This window comes from Notothenia coriiceps, unplaced genomic scaffold (assembly GCF_000735185.1).
Source record: "Notothenia coriiceps isolate Sejong01 unplaced genomic scaffold, NC01 NC01_scaffold00003274, whole genome shotgun sequence".
Taxonomy (NCBI): Eukaryota; Metazoa; Chordata; class Actinopteri; order Perciformes; family Nototheniidae; genus Notothenia; species Notothenia coriiceps.
The window spans coordinates 91839-110981 of record NW_011335975.1 but is presented as its reverse complement, the minus strand read 5'-3'; the positions used below and the strand labels follow the sequence as shown (position 1 = coordinate 110981).

Below are 19143 nucleotides of genomic sequence, written 5' to 3'. Positions count from 1 at the left end.
CAACTGAATTAACCCACGACCGTCAACTGTTGAGCAATTGACCCTGAACCCTGTGTATCAGTGTTTTTGTGTGTGTCATCCCTAAGTATAGTACAATATTACTACGAAAACCAGAAACTTGTTACAGATTCAAGGCAATTTTGTTCAGCAAAATGTGATAGTATGTTAATGTTAACACACCTTTAGGCTGTTGATGTAGATGACACATGGTTTGAGGTTAGGTTGGATTTATATTCAGCAGAATAATTATGGTTGGGCTGTCTGCACACACAACTCCGGGCACACACAATGGAGGTAAAGGAAATAATTATCTAATACAAATTCAAACAAACACAAGGGCAGACTTTTTTAGGCAAGGTAACTTGGCAAAACTGGGCAAACAGGATGGAGTCCTGCTCTCTGCCCTATTCATTTTGTATTTCAGTTTGAAATTAAAATTGGAGAGGATTGAAGCTGTTGTTTATAATAACCCACTATCAGCCGTGTCCTCGCCCACAATGTTTTATAAGATAAACAAAGTTACCACTTTCCTTCCAGCACACAAAATGAATAAAGACACAAGAGAACACATTGTTGCTACTGACTATTTAATTTGTGGACAAACCAAGAAAAAAAAAATATATGTTGCATTTCAAATGAAACGCTTTTTTTGTTCTGAAAGTAAAAAGACATTGATAATCACAATGATAATGAGCATAATTGAAATCATGAGTATCTATAAAACATCTTGACTTCTCTCGTCATGCTGGGCGTATCTTCCAATGGGAAATGGAGTCACAACATTGCATCACAATCCACTGGTGGGTTGGGGGTAGTGCCTCGAGGAGGAAAAATGAAACAGGAGTCATTAGCCTGGTTTCCATTAAAAGGGCTAGCCGGGCCTCGAGTAAATCACTCTGATTTACTCCAAAGAGCACTTCTGTCTCTTTTCCTTTTTTCATGTATTTTACAAGGATGTATTTCACTGGGATTTGAGTTTAAAGTTATTCATACAGTCATACCAGAGACGTCTTCAGTTAGATCTGGCACAGGCTAGCCCCACTGGACCTCTTCATAGAAAGAAAATCTTATCAACATCACAGTGAATCAGGAAATTGGGGTGAAACGCACTCATAATGAGAATTTCAACCAATCATATATCATTGTGGCTGATGGCATGACACTTCAAGTGCCAAACCCCGTTTACTGACTCTAAGGATGTCGCTGACTCTTCCTTGTCGCTTCCTCCAACAGGGAGAGGTAACGCTCCCCATAACACCTAAACTGATACCAAAACATATCCAGGTTTACACAGCAGGCAAACAGGTCCAAATGGATCATAATAATCATACAGATTGACAAAAATCTTTACAAAATATGACCTGACACGGTCAGTTAATGTACAGAGAGAGATAATAAAAAGAAGTATTCTGTCTTTTTTTCCTGTACAAATGACAAACATCACAGAACAACAACATCAATATTTTTTTCCATAGCACATTTTTTCAGACTGAGGGGGAATAGATGTGGCGATCGACGAGGCAAGTCACCTGACAGGATGTGATGTAAGACAGAGTGAGTTAGCCAACAGGAAGTACGCAGGTTTAACACCGTCAGGATAGGCTACAGCACTCGCTCATACAAAATGTACAAAACACCGTCCTCTAACTACAAACAGCACACCTTGGAGGGAAAAAAACGTCTGATGTTTCAAATAGTTTCAATATCTGGAACAAAAATCTGTGCTTAAGTTTGCTTTGTGATATTTTTGATGCAATGGATGTGCCTTGGCAGGTAGAATTGAGCATAGCCCAACTTAATAAGAACCATTAGAAACATGGTGCATTTAGTCCCTCAGGTGATTTAAACAGATATATCAGCAGTGTTTTTTTATTAAGCATTCGGAGCCACGTGGCATGCGTCCTCGTCATTGTGTCTGGAAGTGCTGTGGAGACGCAAACGTGACCCGGTGCTGCCCCCTTAGTCATGTGACCTCCGTCATCGATGCTGAGTGGTTCTAAAAACGGACGTGGAAGAATGGAGGAATGGAGAAAAAGAATAGGGATTGACAGAGATGAGAAGGAAGAGGAAAGGAGAAAGAAAAGGAAAAGGTGAGGAAATAAGGAGAAAGAGGGAAATCATTGTCCAACAGTATCAGGACGTGTCTTTCTGTGCATTTGGAATGGAGGCAGGGGTGTAGTGCAAAATGTCATGCTTGTATTTTCTTCTCAACATGTGTCACTGCTTTGTATGGAAAGAAAGTAAGAAAGAAGGAAAGAAAGAAAAAGACAGAGAGATAGAAAGAAAGAAAAAACACATGGTGACTAAAAACCCTTCTTTAGCCGATTGAAAGTACATTACAGCAAATTAGAGAATGGCAAATTACAGTAGACTAATTTCCAAAGTTTTTTGTTTTAAGCTTAAGTCTCGAGGGAGCTCTGCCAATTAATTGGGAAAGATAATGTGCATCATGGTGATAAAGTTTCTCGGAAATCCAGGTTAAGTGTTTTAAGGTACCTGTGCGCTGAGAGTCTCCAGAGGGCTCTCTACACGGGGGAAAGTCATCAGAGGCAGGCCACGGTAGTCTTCAGTTTTCTGTTTAGCCGCTGCACTGTGGACGCCTTTGAAGTTGTTCACAACACATATACCCTGTAAGGTATGAAGACAGTTCAACGTGAATAGCAGGGTAAGCTCACAAAAACAAAGGTTTTAAATGTGGGAGTTTGGTAAGTGAGAACTTTGTCAATGATTCAATACATTTCATCTCAAATAACTCCATGTAAAATCATAATGTGTACCCAGGCTAGTTTGGTCCAATAAATCGTTGATGTCCATTCCATTGAAACCCAGAAACATAACTTGCTGGTGGCGTGAGAGGAAAATTCAGGGGATCACTAAGGTCCGTCGGCTTCATTGAATTAGGAACATGAATGTCTGTACACAAATTCTCTAGAATGCATGGACATAGTTCAGTCAAGACAAAAGAGGCGGTCTGACATTGCCGTACCTGCTGCTAGCATTTCTTAAACTGCATGCTGTCCAACATTCTTACCAGCCTCTATAAGGAAATACAAGTGTGTGTATATACACCGGGCCCCTAATTAACATTTTTACTTCCTGTTATCAGACAAAATTGTGTAATTCAACAGATAATACAGTGTTGCCATGAGACATCTGAATTAGACATGAGAGTCATACCATTGTTAAAAGGCAATGTCTCGTAGCATTAAGAAATTAAATAATATCACCTTGATTACCTTTAATCAGAAGGGCCTGCAAGCTCTACAAAATGCAGCCATCCTTTGACAGTGATGCTCTGGGTTGTTCGCCTTTGTGGCATGGCGCTACGCAGGCACAGTGAACTGCCTTGTTTCTTCATTCATGTGTCATAGAATTCTTATAAATTACAGTTACTTGAGAGTCCTATGTCAGGTTCTTCTACCAGTACAGACATCACCAAGGTTACTATATTTCTGTACTACTCCATGGACTGTTTAATCAAAGAACGCAGCCTGAGGGGGTATCCCCCTCTCCCCAGGCCAACCATGCCCTCGGGCCGTGGAAAAGGAGAACATTTAGCGGGGGGATTCAGCGCTAAAGGATGCTGAAGCTGACTTTGTTCGTCGCAGTTCATGGACAGTGCTTCTCTACTGAACCCAGACACAATAAACAGCTGGGCAAGAATCTAAGGAGATACTCAAGCATTACTGTTCCATCAAAAAAAAAACATTGATTCTTTCCTAAATGTCTGCCACAGGGAATCTAAGCAACTGACTACCTGTTGTTTCCACAAAACTGTTTTCATCTTCCCTTGAACAAAACCTTTTAAGCTACAACCAATCTTCTCTTCAAATGCCTAACATGTTGGTTTCCCCTGTCTTGTTTTTACTCGGCTGAAACGCATCCCTGAAGACCAAGGACGACTGCTTTCTATCCATTGTTGTACTCTGCCATCCATGCTAAGACAATCTGGGCCAAGCTGCCATCTTTTGTCTCTTGTGAGCAAAATGTCATATGGTTGCTGTTGTTGTGGAAATGTTGGAAAAATCTCTTACCAAAGGATCTAATTATACCAAGGAAACTAGGTCCGGATGGATCTAATTCATTACCTATGTTTCTGGTTTTCAGATAACTCATTATAGGATCTTACATCAAATATACAGCAATTGTACATACCTTTTAATGCCTTGAATTTAAGGGTTTAGTTTGGAAGACATTTCAAATTCCAAAGAGCTTTGCTTCTAGCAGACCTGGCAGGCAGTCAGCATACGCCCATGAGTTGTCTTGGATCAAGTGGACACCTCTGTTTCCAACATTACTCTGAAGCTCCAGAAGCAGTAGCTTAACACTGATCCCTCAATCTTCTTGCAGGACAATGTTCGTGTAACACCAAAGGCAGCTGCTGTTTGAAGAGTCCATTTAGATCTCCTCACTGTCAGCACTGAACCACAAGGATTTGAGCTACACCTGCTTTCTTCTCTCTTTGAACCAATTCATTTTCTTCAAGATGGCAGTCCGTCATATCGCCTCAGTGTTCAGATGACAAGACCTTGATGAGCTTCATCAGAACCATTGGGGTCAGTGTGAAGCCAAAAGGCGGGCCTCTTCATTTGATTATAAGCTGGAAATGAACAGGTTCAAAACTGCTGAGATGACGGTTGACTATCTCGTGTTCGTCATTCCCTGGAGACAACTAACTCAATGTATGTCAATTTTTATGGATGAATCATTAAAAGAGAATATCCTTCATTAAAGAGCGGAGCCCTATGGCTCCTCCTCTTCAAGGTCCAAGGACTAGCTGCTTCATTTTTTCATTGTAACGCTCACCCTTGAAAAAACCCACAGGATTTCACCCCTCCTAGCCATCCCGTAGAGCTGTCTTGAATACTCACTACTTTGATTATTCCTAACCCTTATTCTACCACACATTTGGTTCACCAATCCTTTTTCACTACAAAGGTAATTTGCAAAAACAGTTTAGGGGCTAATCCTAACCCCAACCGTAAGCATTGGCAAAATGTTCAAAAAGATACAGCGATGTACAAGCAGGTCTAACAAGACATATGCAAATCATTGTCTTCTTGCTCAAGGTGCTAAGTAAGCCAGTAGTTCTTGCATATCACATAGGAAAGCCGAAGGATGTTGTATATGACATGCTCATTGAATTTTCATCCATAGATATGACTCTATCAGTGGCAATGTTGGTCTCTCAGTTTCTTGGCTAACCATTTTTTCTCCATACTGAAATGCCTACAAATATTGATTGCATTCAAATTTGGTACCGACATTAAGGGTCTCCAGAGGATAGCGTATTGATTTCAGTGTTTCCTGTACTTCCGGCTTTCAAAATTATTGTAGTCTTTATTGAAAGCCAAAAGCCCTCAAAACCAGGAAGAACAATATATAACTTGTTATGGTAATGGTTTCAATAGGACAGATCACTGTTTCCCTACATCGTGAACGCACCCACTATTTCAAACTAGTGTTTACCTCAACTTTCTTCTCACTCTGCCTTTAAATACCCTTCCTCGTAGATCTCAGCAGAAATCCAGGTGCCACCTCAGCTTTTTCCTGACTTTCTCTCTTCTCTTCCTTCCCCCAAATCAGCCAATCCCTTTTCCCTCTATCCTTACTCACCTGCAACTGAACCTCCTTCAAGCTTGGTATAAAGCGCCCTTCATCCTGTTTCTTATCTTAACTCTTTCTATCACCTGTTCACACACTTCTCTCTTAAATGTCTTTCCCATAAAAGTGTTCAGGAACTCATTGTACACAGAACTCTATTGACACATACACTATCTGGTATCTGCAAACACTTAAAAACGTCACAAAATATCAACAAAAAATCATAATAATACAAAAAAAATGCTTTGTTTTTAGGGACATTAATTTGCATTCAGACTGACTAGGACTGCAACCCTGAATTAATCATGTAATTACTTGTTTGGGACAATTTCAAAAAGGAGCTGAAAATTATAATTTGAAAATAAATTATGACCAGATTAGACCTCATAATAATCAAAGTCACTCTCCTTCTCCTTTAATCCCCTCTCCCCAAACCTTTCTCTCTCTTCCATCGTCCTCACCAGAAACAGAGCGACGGCTGATCCCAGTATAAATCCGGCCACCACGTCCGAACAGTGGTTCCGGTACTCTGAGACTCGGTTGAGGCCGGTGAGGAAGGCCGAACAGAGCGTGCCCAGACAGAGCACAGGCTTGGCCAAACGGCTGGACTTGGTCTTGATGGTGCTGGTGATGTACATCTGGAAAAAAGACAGAGGGCAGATTTAATCAGACTTTGAAAAACAAAAAAAAGTTATTTATTATGCCCCAAAGGTTTAACTAGAGCTTCTGTATCAGAGACAATCTCCTGTTGAGCACCTGGAGTTATTCCCACAGGAATATAATCAAATATTTTACTATTGCATGAGAGCACAAAGCCTCCAATGCATAGCAAAACGGTTTGGAAAAGATGTCAAAACCTTACGTCATGTGAGTGAAATATCTCTTCAAAACAAAAAGGGTTTTTTACAAGGAATAACAGATGAACCTTCTAACTGAGAGTGAGAGGTGCGAGAAGACTTTCAGCATTTAAAAACAGACACTTAGTATTCCTACATGTTCTCACTTCTTGAATTTTAACCTCCTCCCACGCCAGATCGTGGAGTTCAAATCTCATTTTAATCAACAACCTGTCCTTGCATTCCTCTTGCTCCCGCTGATCAAATCTGCACTTCTGCTTTCGTATTTCATTTTCAGCAGCTGAGCCCCTGTGTCACCCCTTATTCAAAAAATAAGCCAATTTTCAAAAAATGCCTGAAGGTTTTATAAACCATTCCTCCTTTCCTATTCGTTCATCATGTTTATACCAAACGAATGGTATGTATATTTTTGTTTTTTTGGTTTCATGGTTCTGCCACGAGCTCACAAGACAGTTTTGGGTAAGACATGGGGATAACGGACAAACCATTATGCAAAGTAATGTATACAACTTTAATCAGTCCTGTTCAAAATGTTGTATTTAGTTCCGATTGTTTGGATGTTGTGTTTACTGTTCCGAAAAAGTGTTCACAACTAGATGTTAAATAATTACATTCTGTCCCGAATGACTAACTGTGGGGCAACAAGTACACTTGACATTGATTTTTAATTAACTGTGCTCCTGTTTTGAAGAAGAAAAAAAGTGTTTACACTATTATGTGGGACTAATTTAAATTACTAGAACAACAACTGCAAACCAAAAAAAAAAATTGGTGCTGAGCCTTTGTTTTTGTATTGTATACTTAATTACATGTATGTCCTATTAAAATCCTAATTTGATTTTAACTTTACTTTATATTTACTTAATATACTTAGAATCAGCCTTGAAACAGCATATTAAAAGATACAACATTTAGTTAATCATTTGAATAGCTCTTAATTTGCAAAGTTAACCTTATTATCCTCTAAAGCAGCTGTTTTCAAAATGTGAGGCGCGCCTCCCCGGGGGGGCGCCAGAGAGCTTCAGGGGAGGCGCAGCGTGAGAAAAAAATATGAGAAACAGTGAAATCTAGCTAGTTAACTTCAGCTAACTTTATGCGAGTGGCAACATGGATCGATGTTGCCTAAAGTGAGAGAGGAGACAGCGTCTGGCAGAAAACGGAGGAAGTATGACCACGATTAGTTGAAGCTAGGATTTTCATGGACCGGTCGTGGCAGGGGCGGACTGGCCATCTGTGTGTTCTGGATAATCGCAGAACGGCCGGTCGTCAGCGGGCCGTTGACGGCCGGCTCGGTTCGCTGACGGCCGGCACCGCCCTTTATTTTTATTGTAATAATACGTACTTGGATCAAAAGCAAGTACCGGTCAAGGCTGAGGATGATCTGCGTTTATTCCTGTCTACATTGCATCCCCGCATAATCCGCCTGTACGCATCAAAGACGCAGACCCATTGTTCCCCCCTAAAGTAGGGGTGAGTAAGTTTAATGAGGAGGCAAAGTTGACGCTCAGTGAGTTGCCGGAAGCATATAAGGATTTATCCACGATGTTGAAAATGTTAAAAATGTTTTTAAAAAAAACGTTTAAAACATAAAGATAAAAAGGTTTAAAAAAGTTATTGTTTAATGTTTTAAGGAGGTGACGCTACTCAGCCAATTAAATCGGTGCAGTCAGTGAGTCAGCACGATAGATTCAAACACACACACAGATACGAGACAAGAAGAAAGAAACATTCGGAGAAATTTCAAATGGGGTGCTCAAAAAAGAGAAAGGTAGACAGCGAAAACAGAGCATTTAATGACATTTTCTCTTACTGGACCTCTTTGAAATGCAATTGAATGCCCCTGCATTATAGCAACAACAACAATAATAATAATAATAATAATAATATTTGGGAGGGGGGGCGCGGCTGTTCTTATGTTCTATGAGGGGAGGCTCACCTTCACACACTTTGAAAACCCCAGCTCTAAAGGAAAACTGTTCTCAACTTAAAACGTAATTAAAGTCAAATGGTCTTTTATGTATTTTATTTGATCTACTAAGAAAACATGTGAGTTCTTCTGATGTCTAAAAATGGAAGGAATATGGTGAGAAGACGACACCTTAGCATATGGTACATAATATACGATGGTAAACTTCATTAAAGTGTCTACTGTGCCCTTTGTCTCACCGTCAGGTAAACAGCCGAGTAAACACTCAGCGAAGCGTCCTTGGATGGGAACGACCGGCGAGCACTTTCCACAACAACGGGGTTCCCGGTGCAGATGTTGCCGTTGATGATGAACTGGTGATTAAAACGACACTCTGTGCCGGTGTAGTTGGGCTTACAGACGGACAGGAAGTAGGGCGAGAGACCTCCTGTCACCACCTGGCCCGCGTTGACGAAGATGTCCGTGGCAAACAGACCGAATGCGAACACACCTGGGGCACAAAGACACACAATGAGGAATTATAGCCCATTAAAACCATTAAGGACATTAAGACATCACAGGAAAAACTTTGAAAGCTTTGGTGCTATCACCTTATATCCGGGGTTAAATTGGCCTGTGACCATGTGGCTCCCAGCGCTGGCACTTAAGCTCCCAACTGTCATTAGGCAGAGTTAAACCCCAGAATGTCTAATGTTAAAATTATTCCAAGAAAAACGGTGGAACTTAAAATGCAAATTGTATCGATTTTGCATTCATCATGAAATCTTGGTTCAAAGTTAATCGGGAAAGGAAAAAAAGAGTGGACAATAGGCAGAGAAAGAAACATAAACGCACGGAAAAAAAACCACCTCTTATATGAATGATTGCACTGACACTTTCAGCCCACCAACCCTGACCAATGTCTGCGTCTGCATTCCTTTTGCTGTGAAATATGACTGCTGATTATCTGGCCTGCTTAGCCATGAAATTACTCTGCTTTGTATTCTCATCCAGGGGGGGGGGAGGTTAGAGGGCTGAGTGTGCTCGTGAGGGGTACAGGGACACGATTGTGTGAAGGGCATCGTTGAGGGAAAACGGAGGGGGGGAATTAGGGTGAGAGGAGAGGAGATGGGAGGGAGAGGGAGAAAAGCCCCAGTGATCCTACAAATTTGAGAGATTGCCCGGGAGCAGACGGTTGTATAAATCACAAAAATTGCCTAATGAATGTCTGATGAGTGTTTTATAAATTGAAGGGATATTATTTAAAAATGAACAATACGGATATGATTGCGCCAGGAAAGTCCAACCGCCGACCTCAATTACTGGAACAGATAGCAGCAACGAGTCTGTCAGTTTGCCCAGTGCAACACGAGCTGTGGGGCTGTCAAAATTAAGATTCAAAGTCTGAGCTGGATGTGAGCTCTTTTAGAAAAAGTGATACAGGTGTGGAAGTTACAACTCTTACATGAGGTGTACAGCAGCCCCATGTATCGCCACTATAGGATGCAACGTGTTTGATAAAGATGTTTCAGAGGGGAATGTAGTTTGAGAAAGAATCTACAGTACATGCATCACGGCTGGACTAGATCCCAATTGGCTCCCTTCACTGAAGAAATCAGGCCAGTTTGCTGTCTTTAAACTCAAAAGCCTCAACAAGCAAGTTTATCCTGAGATCGGGTTTAAATCAAAGCAGATGGTGCGTTCCACCAATGAGGATCCAATTCAGCATAATTGGAAGGGCACCTGGACGCCAACATCGTCAATCTTGCAATGTGTATTCGCTCCTCTATATCGAATTCGCTCCAAAAAAAACGAATAGGTTCCCCCTTGGCCAATGCTCCACCATTTTACCAAGTTTCATGAGGATTGGGCCAGTTGCTTGCATGCTATCCTTCTGATTACTGTCAAACAAACCTTAAATATAATCTCCTTGGCAGTGCTAACCAGTTTCAATTAAACAACAGATTTTTTCCCCAAGAGTGTGAGCTTTGGTTTTCGCTCTGCATCCTCAGGGTTCCTCCTCTAGCCCAAAGACATGCAGGTGACGTTAATTGGAGTCTAAATTGCCTATTGGTGTGAATGTGAGCGTGAATGGCTGTCTGGTTGTCAGGTTGTGATTGACTGGCAAACTGTCCAGGGTGTTCCATGTCAGATGGGATTGGCTCTAGCTATCCGCGAGCCTCTAAGGATAAGCAGTAACAAATAATGGATGACAGATGGAGGGTGTACCAGTGTAAACTCTAGAGGAATATAAACAAACCAATATTCATCCTTTAAAATGGATGTACATCGGTATTAAGTCTCTGTAATGTAAAATTGTTCACAAGAGCTAGGCGTATGTGTTTGCAACTGTTGACAAACTGTACAAAAAGCCTTATATTATAAATGTTAAATGCAGCCCAGGGATCACTTAAGCCAAGCTCATTGCCTATATCTAATGGGAAACACACTATAACTTTATGGTCTCGAACCATATAATCATTTAAGGCCAGATTACGCTGTGTGTACTAGGAGGAATTTGGGGTCAAACTTGGTGATGTGATTAATTGGCCTTAATTTATTTTTAATTAATTTTGGATTCCTAGTTATTTTACTTAAAGGGACCATATTACGCTAGACAGTGGTGGAAGAAGCTGCCGTATCCTCACCCCTGGCTGACCTTGTTAACCTCATCTTGTGAACTCATTTCATTTCGTCCTTCACTGTGCATCAACCAGTCTGTGACACAACAGAAACATTTCCCATCCCGTCGTATATCATGTTATTCGTAGTTTTGTGATTGCTTTAAGAACCCATGTGTCGGTCCACTGCTTACATTCCCTGTGTTCCTTTCCCTCTTTTTCCTTTTCAGCATAAATTAGTCCCTTTTAAATGATGCTGGAGGTGTTTCAAACATCAGAACATCACACAACAGACTGATCTTAAATACCAAAATCTTCAAGCTGTGATTCATCAGGGTTACTCTTAACATGTCTAGCTTTTTGCGTTGGAGCTCCCCTCGCAGGTGATTGACGGAAGCCACATTCAACTGTCAGCTTAGCTGTGATATACAGCATGTTGCTTCCTGGTTAAGAGCTTACTGAAGGACTGTGAAAGCCACATTGGAAATCCTGATGTTATAGATGTATTGTTTACTGTGCTAATAACCTCATAAACTGAGCTTGCATTGACTTGAAACAGCAGAAGAAATGAGGCTGAAGACAAAGCATCTTAGTGTCACTGCGATATGAATGTGGATGTGATGACTGAAGAGCATACAGTCCTGCTTTTTAATAATTATGTTTTTGGGTAGCTCCAAAAAACACAACTGCCTAACATAATAATATAAAATAATAAGCAACCATCTGAACACTCCCCAACCCACTGACTTTATGTGTTTCAGTAGTACAAATGCCAGGACAGAGGACTCAGCCAAGGACACACAGGGACTGAGCACCCAGAGGCCTGCTGGTGCCTCATGGTTTCATCTTATTCATGGTGAAAAAAGGTTGGTGAAACATATTCTGTCATAGTTTTGATTAACAATCAAGGGACGTTATCCAAATTCTCCAGACTGTTAAAAACTGTTATACCATCACCAACAACCTCTATTTAGCTTTCTGTGTGTGCTAAAAGATACAAACTTTAAAAAAGGTTGCCCATGTGTACGTATGAAAGGCACGCATGCATTATCTTCATGTGTGCGTGAGTTATTTCTCAATCTGTAGTGGCTAATACCTTGATCCGCATGAAGGAGCTTAGGGCAGTTTGACATTATTGGCACGAAAACTTACCTACGAAGCGTACGATGCGGCGTACAAGGGGGTTGAGGTAACAACAGTCTCCTGTCACAATGGTTTTCTCCTGGGCTAGGAGAGCTTCCCTCGTCGATTTCATCACATACATGGACACCTCTCCGACAAAAATCTGCACACAAAGACACGGAAAATGTCAGAGAGGGATACAAAAAATAGAACTACATTTAGACAGAATGGCTAACAGAGAGAAGGAAGAATATAAAATATCTAGTTAGGCATGCTATTATAGGTAAACAGGACATGTTGCCCCTGTCAAGCCTGTGTACATAAACCACTGTGTCTTAATGTAGCCTTTCTACAGGTCCATTATATTTTGGACATTACATCAGGTCTAATGGAAAAAAACGCTGCTGGACAAACACGATGAAACTCATCGCCGACCGCCTTAGGTGATGCAGGCTGCTACGAAAATGTATGTGTGTTTATGTGCAAGATCGTGTGTGCATACAGCGTTTGTGTGTTCACGTGGTTTTGTATTTGGTGTGTTTGTGTTTGTAAAAGAGTTTGTTTCAAGCCAAAGGATAACAAAACTCCTGTGTTTTCTTCCACCTCCTGTATGCCTTTTTATCAACAAAATGTTAATTTTAACTCATATGTTATATACGAGCAGTGGAAGCAGCTGGTCTTTGAAAAATAGTGAAAAAGACTGCGGCATCCACATGAAAAGGGTACAAAATCAATGCCGTGGATTCAACCCTGTCAACATAAATACGACCGTTTTTCAACTCGATGATGACAGACAGAAAAGCATGCAAATACCAATTGAAACTCCCTTAAATGCATCATGACAGAATAAATATATATATAAATATCGACCCAGAAAAATCGGTCTTCAAAGGCTATGCAACCACAAAAAAATACCCTTTATCTTCAAACGGTGTGAGCCTGTTAAAGGCAGGCAACTTGTGTCATGTCAAATTGTGTTTTTTTGGCAGAGGAGGGTTAGTGTAAGCGTAACAGAAAACACATTTGCTACAGGCTATAAATATTGGGTAGTTAAAAGGAAAAGTTAATGATCTGAAAGGAAAAATGATTCAAGGGGTTATTTAAGCATCGTGTATATCACATAATGAAAGTCAATGTATTAGTTTGCTTGACTTCTGTTTGAAGTATGCATAGGCAAAGAGATCTATACTAGTTTTGATTTGACATATATGTCAGTTAACTATGAAGGAAGCTCAAGTAAATGCCCAACTTAAAATAGCTTTATTAAAACAAGAATATTTCCTTCAGCTCCTTTAAATGCTAATAAAAGTGAGTCATTTCCCTGATAAGTTTCCCTAAATGATGACTTTGACCTTTTTTAAGCAACTACGGTAGTAATTGCCTTGAGGTATTTGTCTCACTAGAGTCTGCCTCAGCCCTGAAAAGATTAGCTACCACTGACTGATCTTCTTATTTCAGCTCATGTGACCCCCACTCTCCTATGTACACGTCAAGAAACTGAACTGAACTGACTGGAAACAACTATCTCAAAATGTAATGTCAGAAACATCGCTAACAACTCGGCATTTAACTGAAACTGTGTACTGTCTGAGCAGAAAATGAAAAGCTTGAACAATTACTAATTATTAGAGTCGTTTGCTTGACATTAAATTAAAAGAACAGACTTCTTGCACTGTCCCTTACAAAAGTGTAACGGATTTATGGAGCTTTGGTGTAAAATACTGTTGTAAGACCATCATTTTGAGTGCCTAAAATGATAGACAGTGACCGCCCACAGTGTTAGGGAGAACTTTTTTCGTATGGGTTTCACGTTTTTATTCACTTACATATTAAATGTGACAACTGTCCCCTGTGGAAAACCATTAATGATTCATGGTGTGGTTCCCTCCATCTTACTGGCTGCCAAAAGTCAGAGATTTTTTGAAAAATAATCAAGCATGTAGCCTGAGGCAGCAGAAAACTTTTCGTGATAGTTTACAAGCTGATAGTGTCAAATTCCTTTTTCAATTGGAACAAAAACAATTCTTAGTATTTTAATTTGAAACTGCTGTTCATGTCCAACTTATTCACTTACTTACGTTGTTACGTTGCATATATCTTAACTTACGCATTTAACATAAGCTACGTCAAAATTATACAAATATTTAACCAAAACCATGTTTTCTTAAATCCTAACCAAGTAGTTATTTTGTCCAAACCTAAACAAACTAAAGTATTACAACAAATTCCAGTCGTCAGTACGCTCTGTTGTTTTAGTGACATTGGAACAGACCAATTCTGCCGTTTACGTGTTCTAAACATTGTTTTGGATTTACCCCGACTTAACAATTTGGTTAATCAATTCTCTGACAAAACCACTGCACACATCCAATTCACCTTAGCACAGTTGACAGAAAAGTTAGCAACTAACCGGTGACCATAGTGGATTAGTTAGCAATTAACTACTCAGGAGTCTTTTGAGACCAAACCAGAGCCGAAACAAAAGGAACTAGTTTCCTCACAGCAATGGATGGCCAAAACTAGGACACATGTTGAATGTTGCTTCATAATAATAATAATAATAGGCAGCTGTTAGCTCAATAACTTAATAACAACTTAATAAGGTTATAAGATGTAAAGCTGGTGTGTTAACAGCTTGTTATGCATCCCAAAAGTGAAGAAAAAATCAATTATCGTGCTTTAATGTATTCTTAATGAGCCTATTCTTTTCAGTATAGCCACCAAGACACCCATAAAAGGAAGTGGAATGAGTCATCGAGGACCTGCATTGGTATGGAAAAAAGGCATTGGCCATCTTTAGAAAGAGTTTATCTTGAGTAACTTCTAAGTAATTCAGTCATAGGGGTTTCAGCTCAGTAACTCTCATTTCTCAACCACCTGTTTCCTTTGGATCCCCGCTGATCGCACAACAACAACATCATGCTTTTCATTTGGTGAGGGATGAAGGATTTACTTTTTGGGTGTCTGTCCTTAACAGGTTTATAGACCGTTGCATCAAAACGACCCATCTAACCTCTACAGCCTCCCATTGGTCCAGCCATGTGAAACATTCGGAATAAATTACTGTCTCCCTGCTAATTGGCCAAAATCCCAGCCTTGTCATCATTAATTTTGATTGGCTGCTCTTTGGTTTATATAACGCATACGCCGACAGAGCGATATACAGTGTGAAGCGCAACTTAAGCACCTGACACAGCATTCTCAAAGGGCACAATTAAAAAGTTTGGGATGGCACAAAGATGGATAAAGAGACTAAGGCCACATATAAGCCAGTGAGAGAGCAAACAAATTGAAAGTGGGAAATGACCAGCGGTGTTAAACAAAAGTTGAACAGCTGACACAGCACTCACTGAGGAAGGGTGTGTGATCAGGGACAAGGGATTCATCTTATTAGGATTTAATGAGTTTTATATAAATACTTTTGTGTAGCCATAAGAGACAAAAAATATCACACAATTTAAGAAAAAAATATAACTTTGTTCCGGAGTAGACTAAACAAATGTGGCATTGATTCCAAGATAGTCAATATATATATTTTTCAGCTGTGAAAAACAATGTCTGTTAAAATGATTGACCTGTCAGAACACTCCATTTATTTTATTCAGTTATGTCAGAGAAGGTTTCTCATTTCTCTAATTTCCTCTCTTCAACTCCTCGAATCCTCGGTCCTCCGGTAGTGATCCTGAAATGGATTTCAGCGCGCCATGTTGAAGGACATCTAATTTCTCTAAATGGATCCTCCGCGGATGTATTTCCGGCAACAGTGATGTTAAAAGAGTCGTGACGCACTGCCCGACTTATCTCAACCAATGACAGCTCTGCATGCAACCCCTGATATTATTGTATTAACTGCTTTAATCAAGACGCAATGTTTACATTGAGAACAGCTGTGAGGTCCGTGCAGAAAGCAGAGCAGTGTGTGGCTGTGAGGGAGTGTGGTCGTCTTTCAACCAGAAGGTTGTGGGTTCGATCCCAGCCCCTGCAGTCAACATGTCGATGTANGTCAACGTAGTGACGTCACATTAGGACGTACCTTCATACAAGAACAGAATAACAGTGCGACTGCTACCGTAGTACACAGACTAAGGGCGTCATCAAATATTATTTGATGACGCCCTTAGTCTGTGTACTACGGTAGCAGTCGCACTGTTATTCTGTTCTTGTATGAAGGTACGTCCTAATGTGACGTCACTACGTTGACTGTTGTCAGTCTGTGAATAAACTTACCGGAGACATGCTGAAGAGAATACCGAGTCTGATTTACTTATTGTTCATACGCGATTCATGTGCACCCAAGCTTAACACCTACCTTTAACTATTTTTAGGGTGCAGCTATATGTTTTATTTATTTCAAAGTGGGCCCATTTTAATATTTTTTTTCCTTCAAATGTGCAGAGGACTCCCCAAGTGCTGTGTTTAATTTATTTTAAGGTAGGCCTGTGTATTATTTTTTAATTCTCCTTATAGGAGTTCTTTGTTTCTTATTAGAGGTTAACAGTTTTACATAATGTTGTAAATAGCCTAATAAATGCAAAGAAAACTGTAGTTTTTGTCTGACATAACAATAAATACAACTTTATGAGCTATGAAATATGTTTTGCGGCTCCAGACAAAAAAATGTTTTGGAAAAATGAGCAAAATGGCTCTTTTGGTCAAAAAGGTTGCAGACCCCTGCTTTAGCCTCTTAGACTTGTTTTAATTGGAAGTCCATGCTTTTCTGGCAAATATTGTCTGAATAGGTTAAATGATTGATTCTCCCCTTATTATAATATATGATAGTATATTTTGTGGGGATTTTGTCGTCCAATCATTTGATTGACCCCATAATGACATTAAGCTGCACATCTTCATATATTGTGCTCAGACTAGCTTGCCCTAATGATCACATTACCAATATTTTGGCCAGAAAATATAATTTGTCTAGCTCAACTATAATGGCTTCCAATAAACATTGTGAAACTGATGATTGTAATGCTGCAGCTTGAGCAGTCATGCATGAACTGAAGCCTGTATTAAGTCTTAATAATGTCACATATAAGGCAAATAAGCATTAATGAATAGCAATGATGAATATCAATGATGAATATCCCCCATGCTGGTTTTCAAGATCAAATAAGTAGACCTTGAACGACAAGGCTTACTGGACGAATTCATGTCCAATTAATATCCTCCTGGACTCACACTGACCCCGGCCGACCTCTCCCATCCATCCTGGAGGTCTACCCTCATCTTTAACCCTAATGAGCACCAGCAGCAGCACCGCGATTTGGAGGAGTGAGGTGTCAGTCACAATATCAATGATATAATAATGTTGTATTCCCGCTTGCAAATTCCCTCAAACTTTCATGTTTTCTCTTCGTGCTCGTGCAAGATAGGAATGGACCAACTGAGTGATCCATAATTTTCCATTAAACAGCCGTTGCCTAGCCGTCTTTTCAACTCAATCACCCTGCATAACTAGGTTTTATTTACAAAGAAAGTGTATGTGTAAAACAAAATAGATAGGAGCTTCACAGTTACACAAACTTAAAAAAAACAGCCTGACATTGTCGTCCTTGGTCACATCAATACCTTTGATTGCACCGACCATAACAAACTCCTGTCACATCGAGTCACTTTGAACTTTTGCCCAAAGTTTCTATTTTTTCTTCTTCAACACAGCATCAGAACTTGATAGGAAGAAAGCAGAAATAAAGTGACATCTGCAATACATGATTGGATGGTGTTGAGTTTAGTGAAAATACCAGAGAGTCCTTGCTTCTCAAAACCATGGAAATGTTTTTCCTGGAGGCAGCCTCAGTCTTTATCCAGATACTTCCAAATATATAGTTATAATTGAAATATGTATCTGTTGGATAGCACATTAAGTCTAGCATAGTTAGACCTACCGTATCTCAGTAGCTCTAGAGAAAACCCCATTTTACATTCAGACACAGTCAGACTTAAACATAATGAACTGTATGGTATTTCTTGCAGACTAGTGCTTTATTAAAATAACGTTATGGGGTGTTTTGGCTGGTAAGTGGTGAGTAAGCTCAACATCCTGAGTTCTCATTCAAACGTTGCTTTTTGAGAAGAATGGTAGATTACTATTGGGTTTAAATGGTACACTGATTGTACAATATGAACAGAAACATTTTAAAGCCTCTGGATCTCCCAAACTATTACATAAAGCAACACAAATATTTTTTCCTGCAGTCATATATAAGGCAGTTCTGACTTTTTTTTTTTAATATCCATTGAAGCAGATATGAAGGTGAGAAATAACCTTGATTTCATTTGAGAGACGTAGAAAAAGAGACTCCCCTCACCCCTCTGAATCAAAGGAGCTTTCCATAGCGATCAAGAAGAATCTAATGAGATACTCTTTGACATCAAAAGACACCAGAATGATCAGGCGTCAGAGAAGAGGAACATGAAAAGAACCTTATCTTAAAAATGATGTTTGCAACTTTTGACAAGAAGGCACCTGTGCTTACATCACGGCTGCAATGAAAGAGAGAATCCTTTTGCAATGAGGTACAACTTATCAAATTGCTTTAGCCTAGGCCCTAGAGTCTCAAGATAATCACCCCAATTTCAGATTCTTAAGAAGCATTACGTGAGGGTGTAAGTGTATGAACTTAATGGCATGAAATAAAACAGCAGGTCCCTTGTTGGCGTTCAAACGTCTAGACAGAAACAGTTGCTTTTTCAGTTAGCTTTTGTGCTATTAGTTCTCAATGAGAGTGGACACGTCAGACTTTAAGATAACTGCTTGGAAGTCACCTTTAGAGACACTCCGTCATGCTTTTATCTGTAAATACCTCCTCCCGACCTCTTATACCTTTGCATGGCTTGTTTTTACTTCTATTGATTGATAAGCTTTTGCCTTTTTATCATTCATATTGAAAGCACTTTGTGGCTGTTCTCAAAACGTGACGCAAATATAGATAATTCGTATTCACCCAGCCTCTGAGTTGATTTATTTAGCATTTAGGAGTCCTTGCCTCACTCCCATATGGAATAGGAGCTTGTTCAACTTTCATTATGT

At 39.9% G+C, this 19143-nt stretch overlaps 1 protein-coding gene across 1 annotated transcript; it reads right to left on the bottom strand.

The window, feature by feature from the left end:
* Positions 1 to 577: 577 nt before the first annotated feature.
* plppr1 (phospholipid phosphatase related 1) lies at positions 578 to 17339 on the bottom strand. The gene is made up of 6 exons (XM_010766284.1): positions 17292 to 17339; positions 12141 to 12273; positions 8628 to 8878; positions 6066 to 6242; positions 2497 to 2628; positions 578 to 1996 (listed from the first exon to the last, which is right to left on the bottom strand). The coding sequence occupies exons 1-6, from the start codon at positions 17337 to 17339 to the stop codon at positions 1964 to 1966; spliced, it is 774 nt and encodes a 257-aa protein (XP_010764586.1). The 3' UTR covers positions 578 to 1963.
* Positions 17340 to 19143: the final 1804 nt, after the last annotated feature.

Bases quoted from the DNA above. Each gene is read 5' to 3' on its own strand.
- plppr1 (XM_010766284.1), bottom strand. From the start codon at position 17,339: ATGAGGGTAGACCTCCAGGATGGATGGGAGAGGTCGGCCGGGGTCAGT. The intron at 6,243-8,627 runs GTGAGACAAAGG...TCTTTTTTCCAG, and splicing joins ACTCGGCTGTTTACCTGACG to ATGTACATCACCAGCACCAT. The intron at 2,629-6,065 runs GTGAGGACGATG...CATACCTTACAG, and splicing joins CAGCCGTCGCTCTGTTTCTG to GGTATATGTGTTGTGAACAA.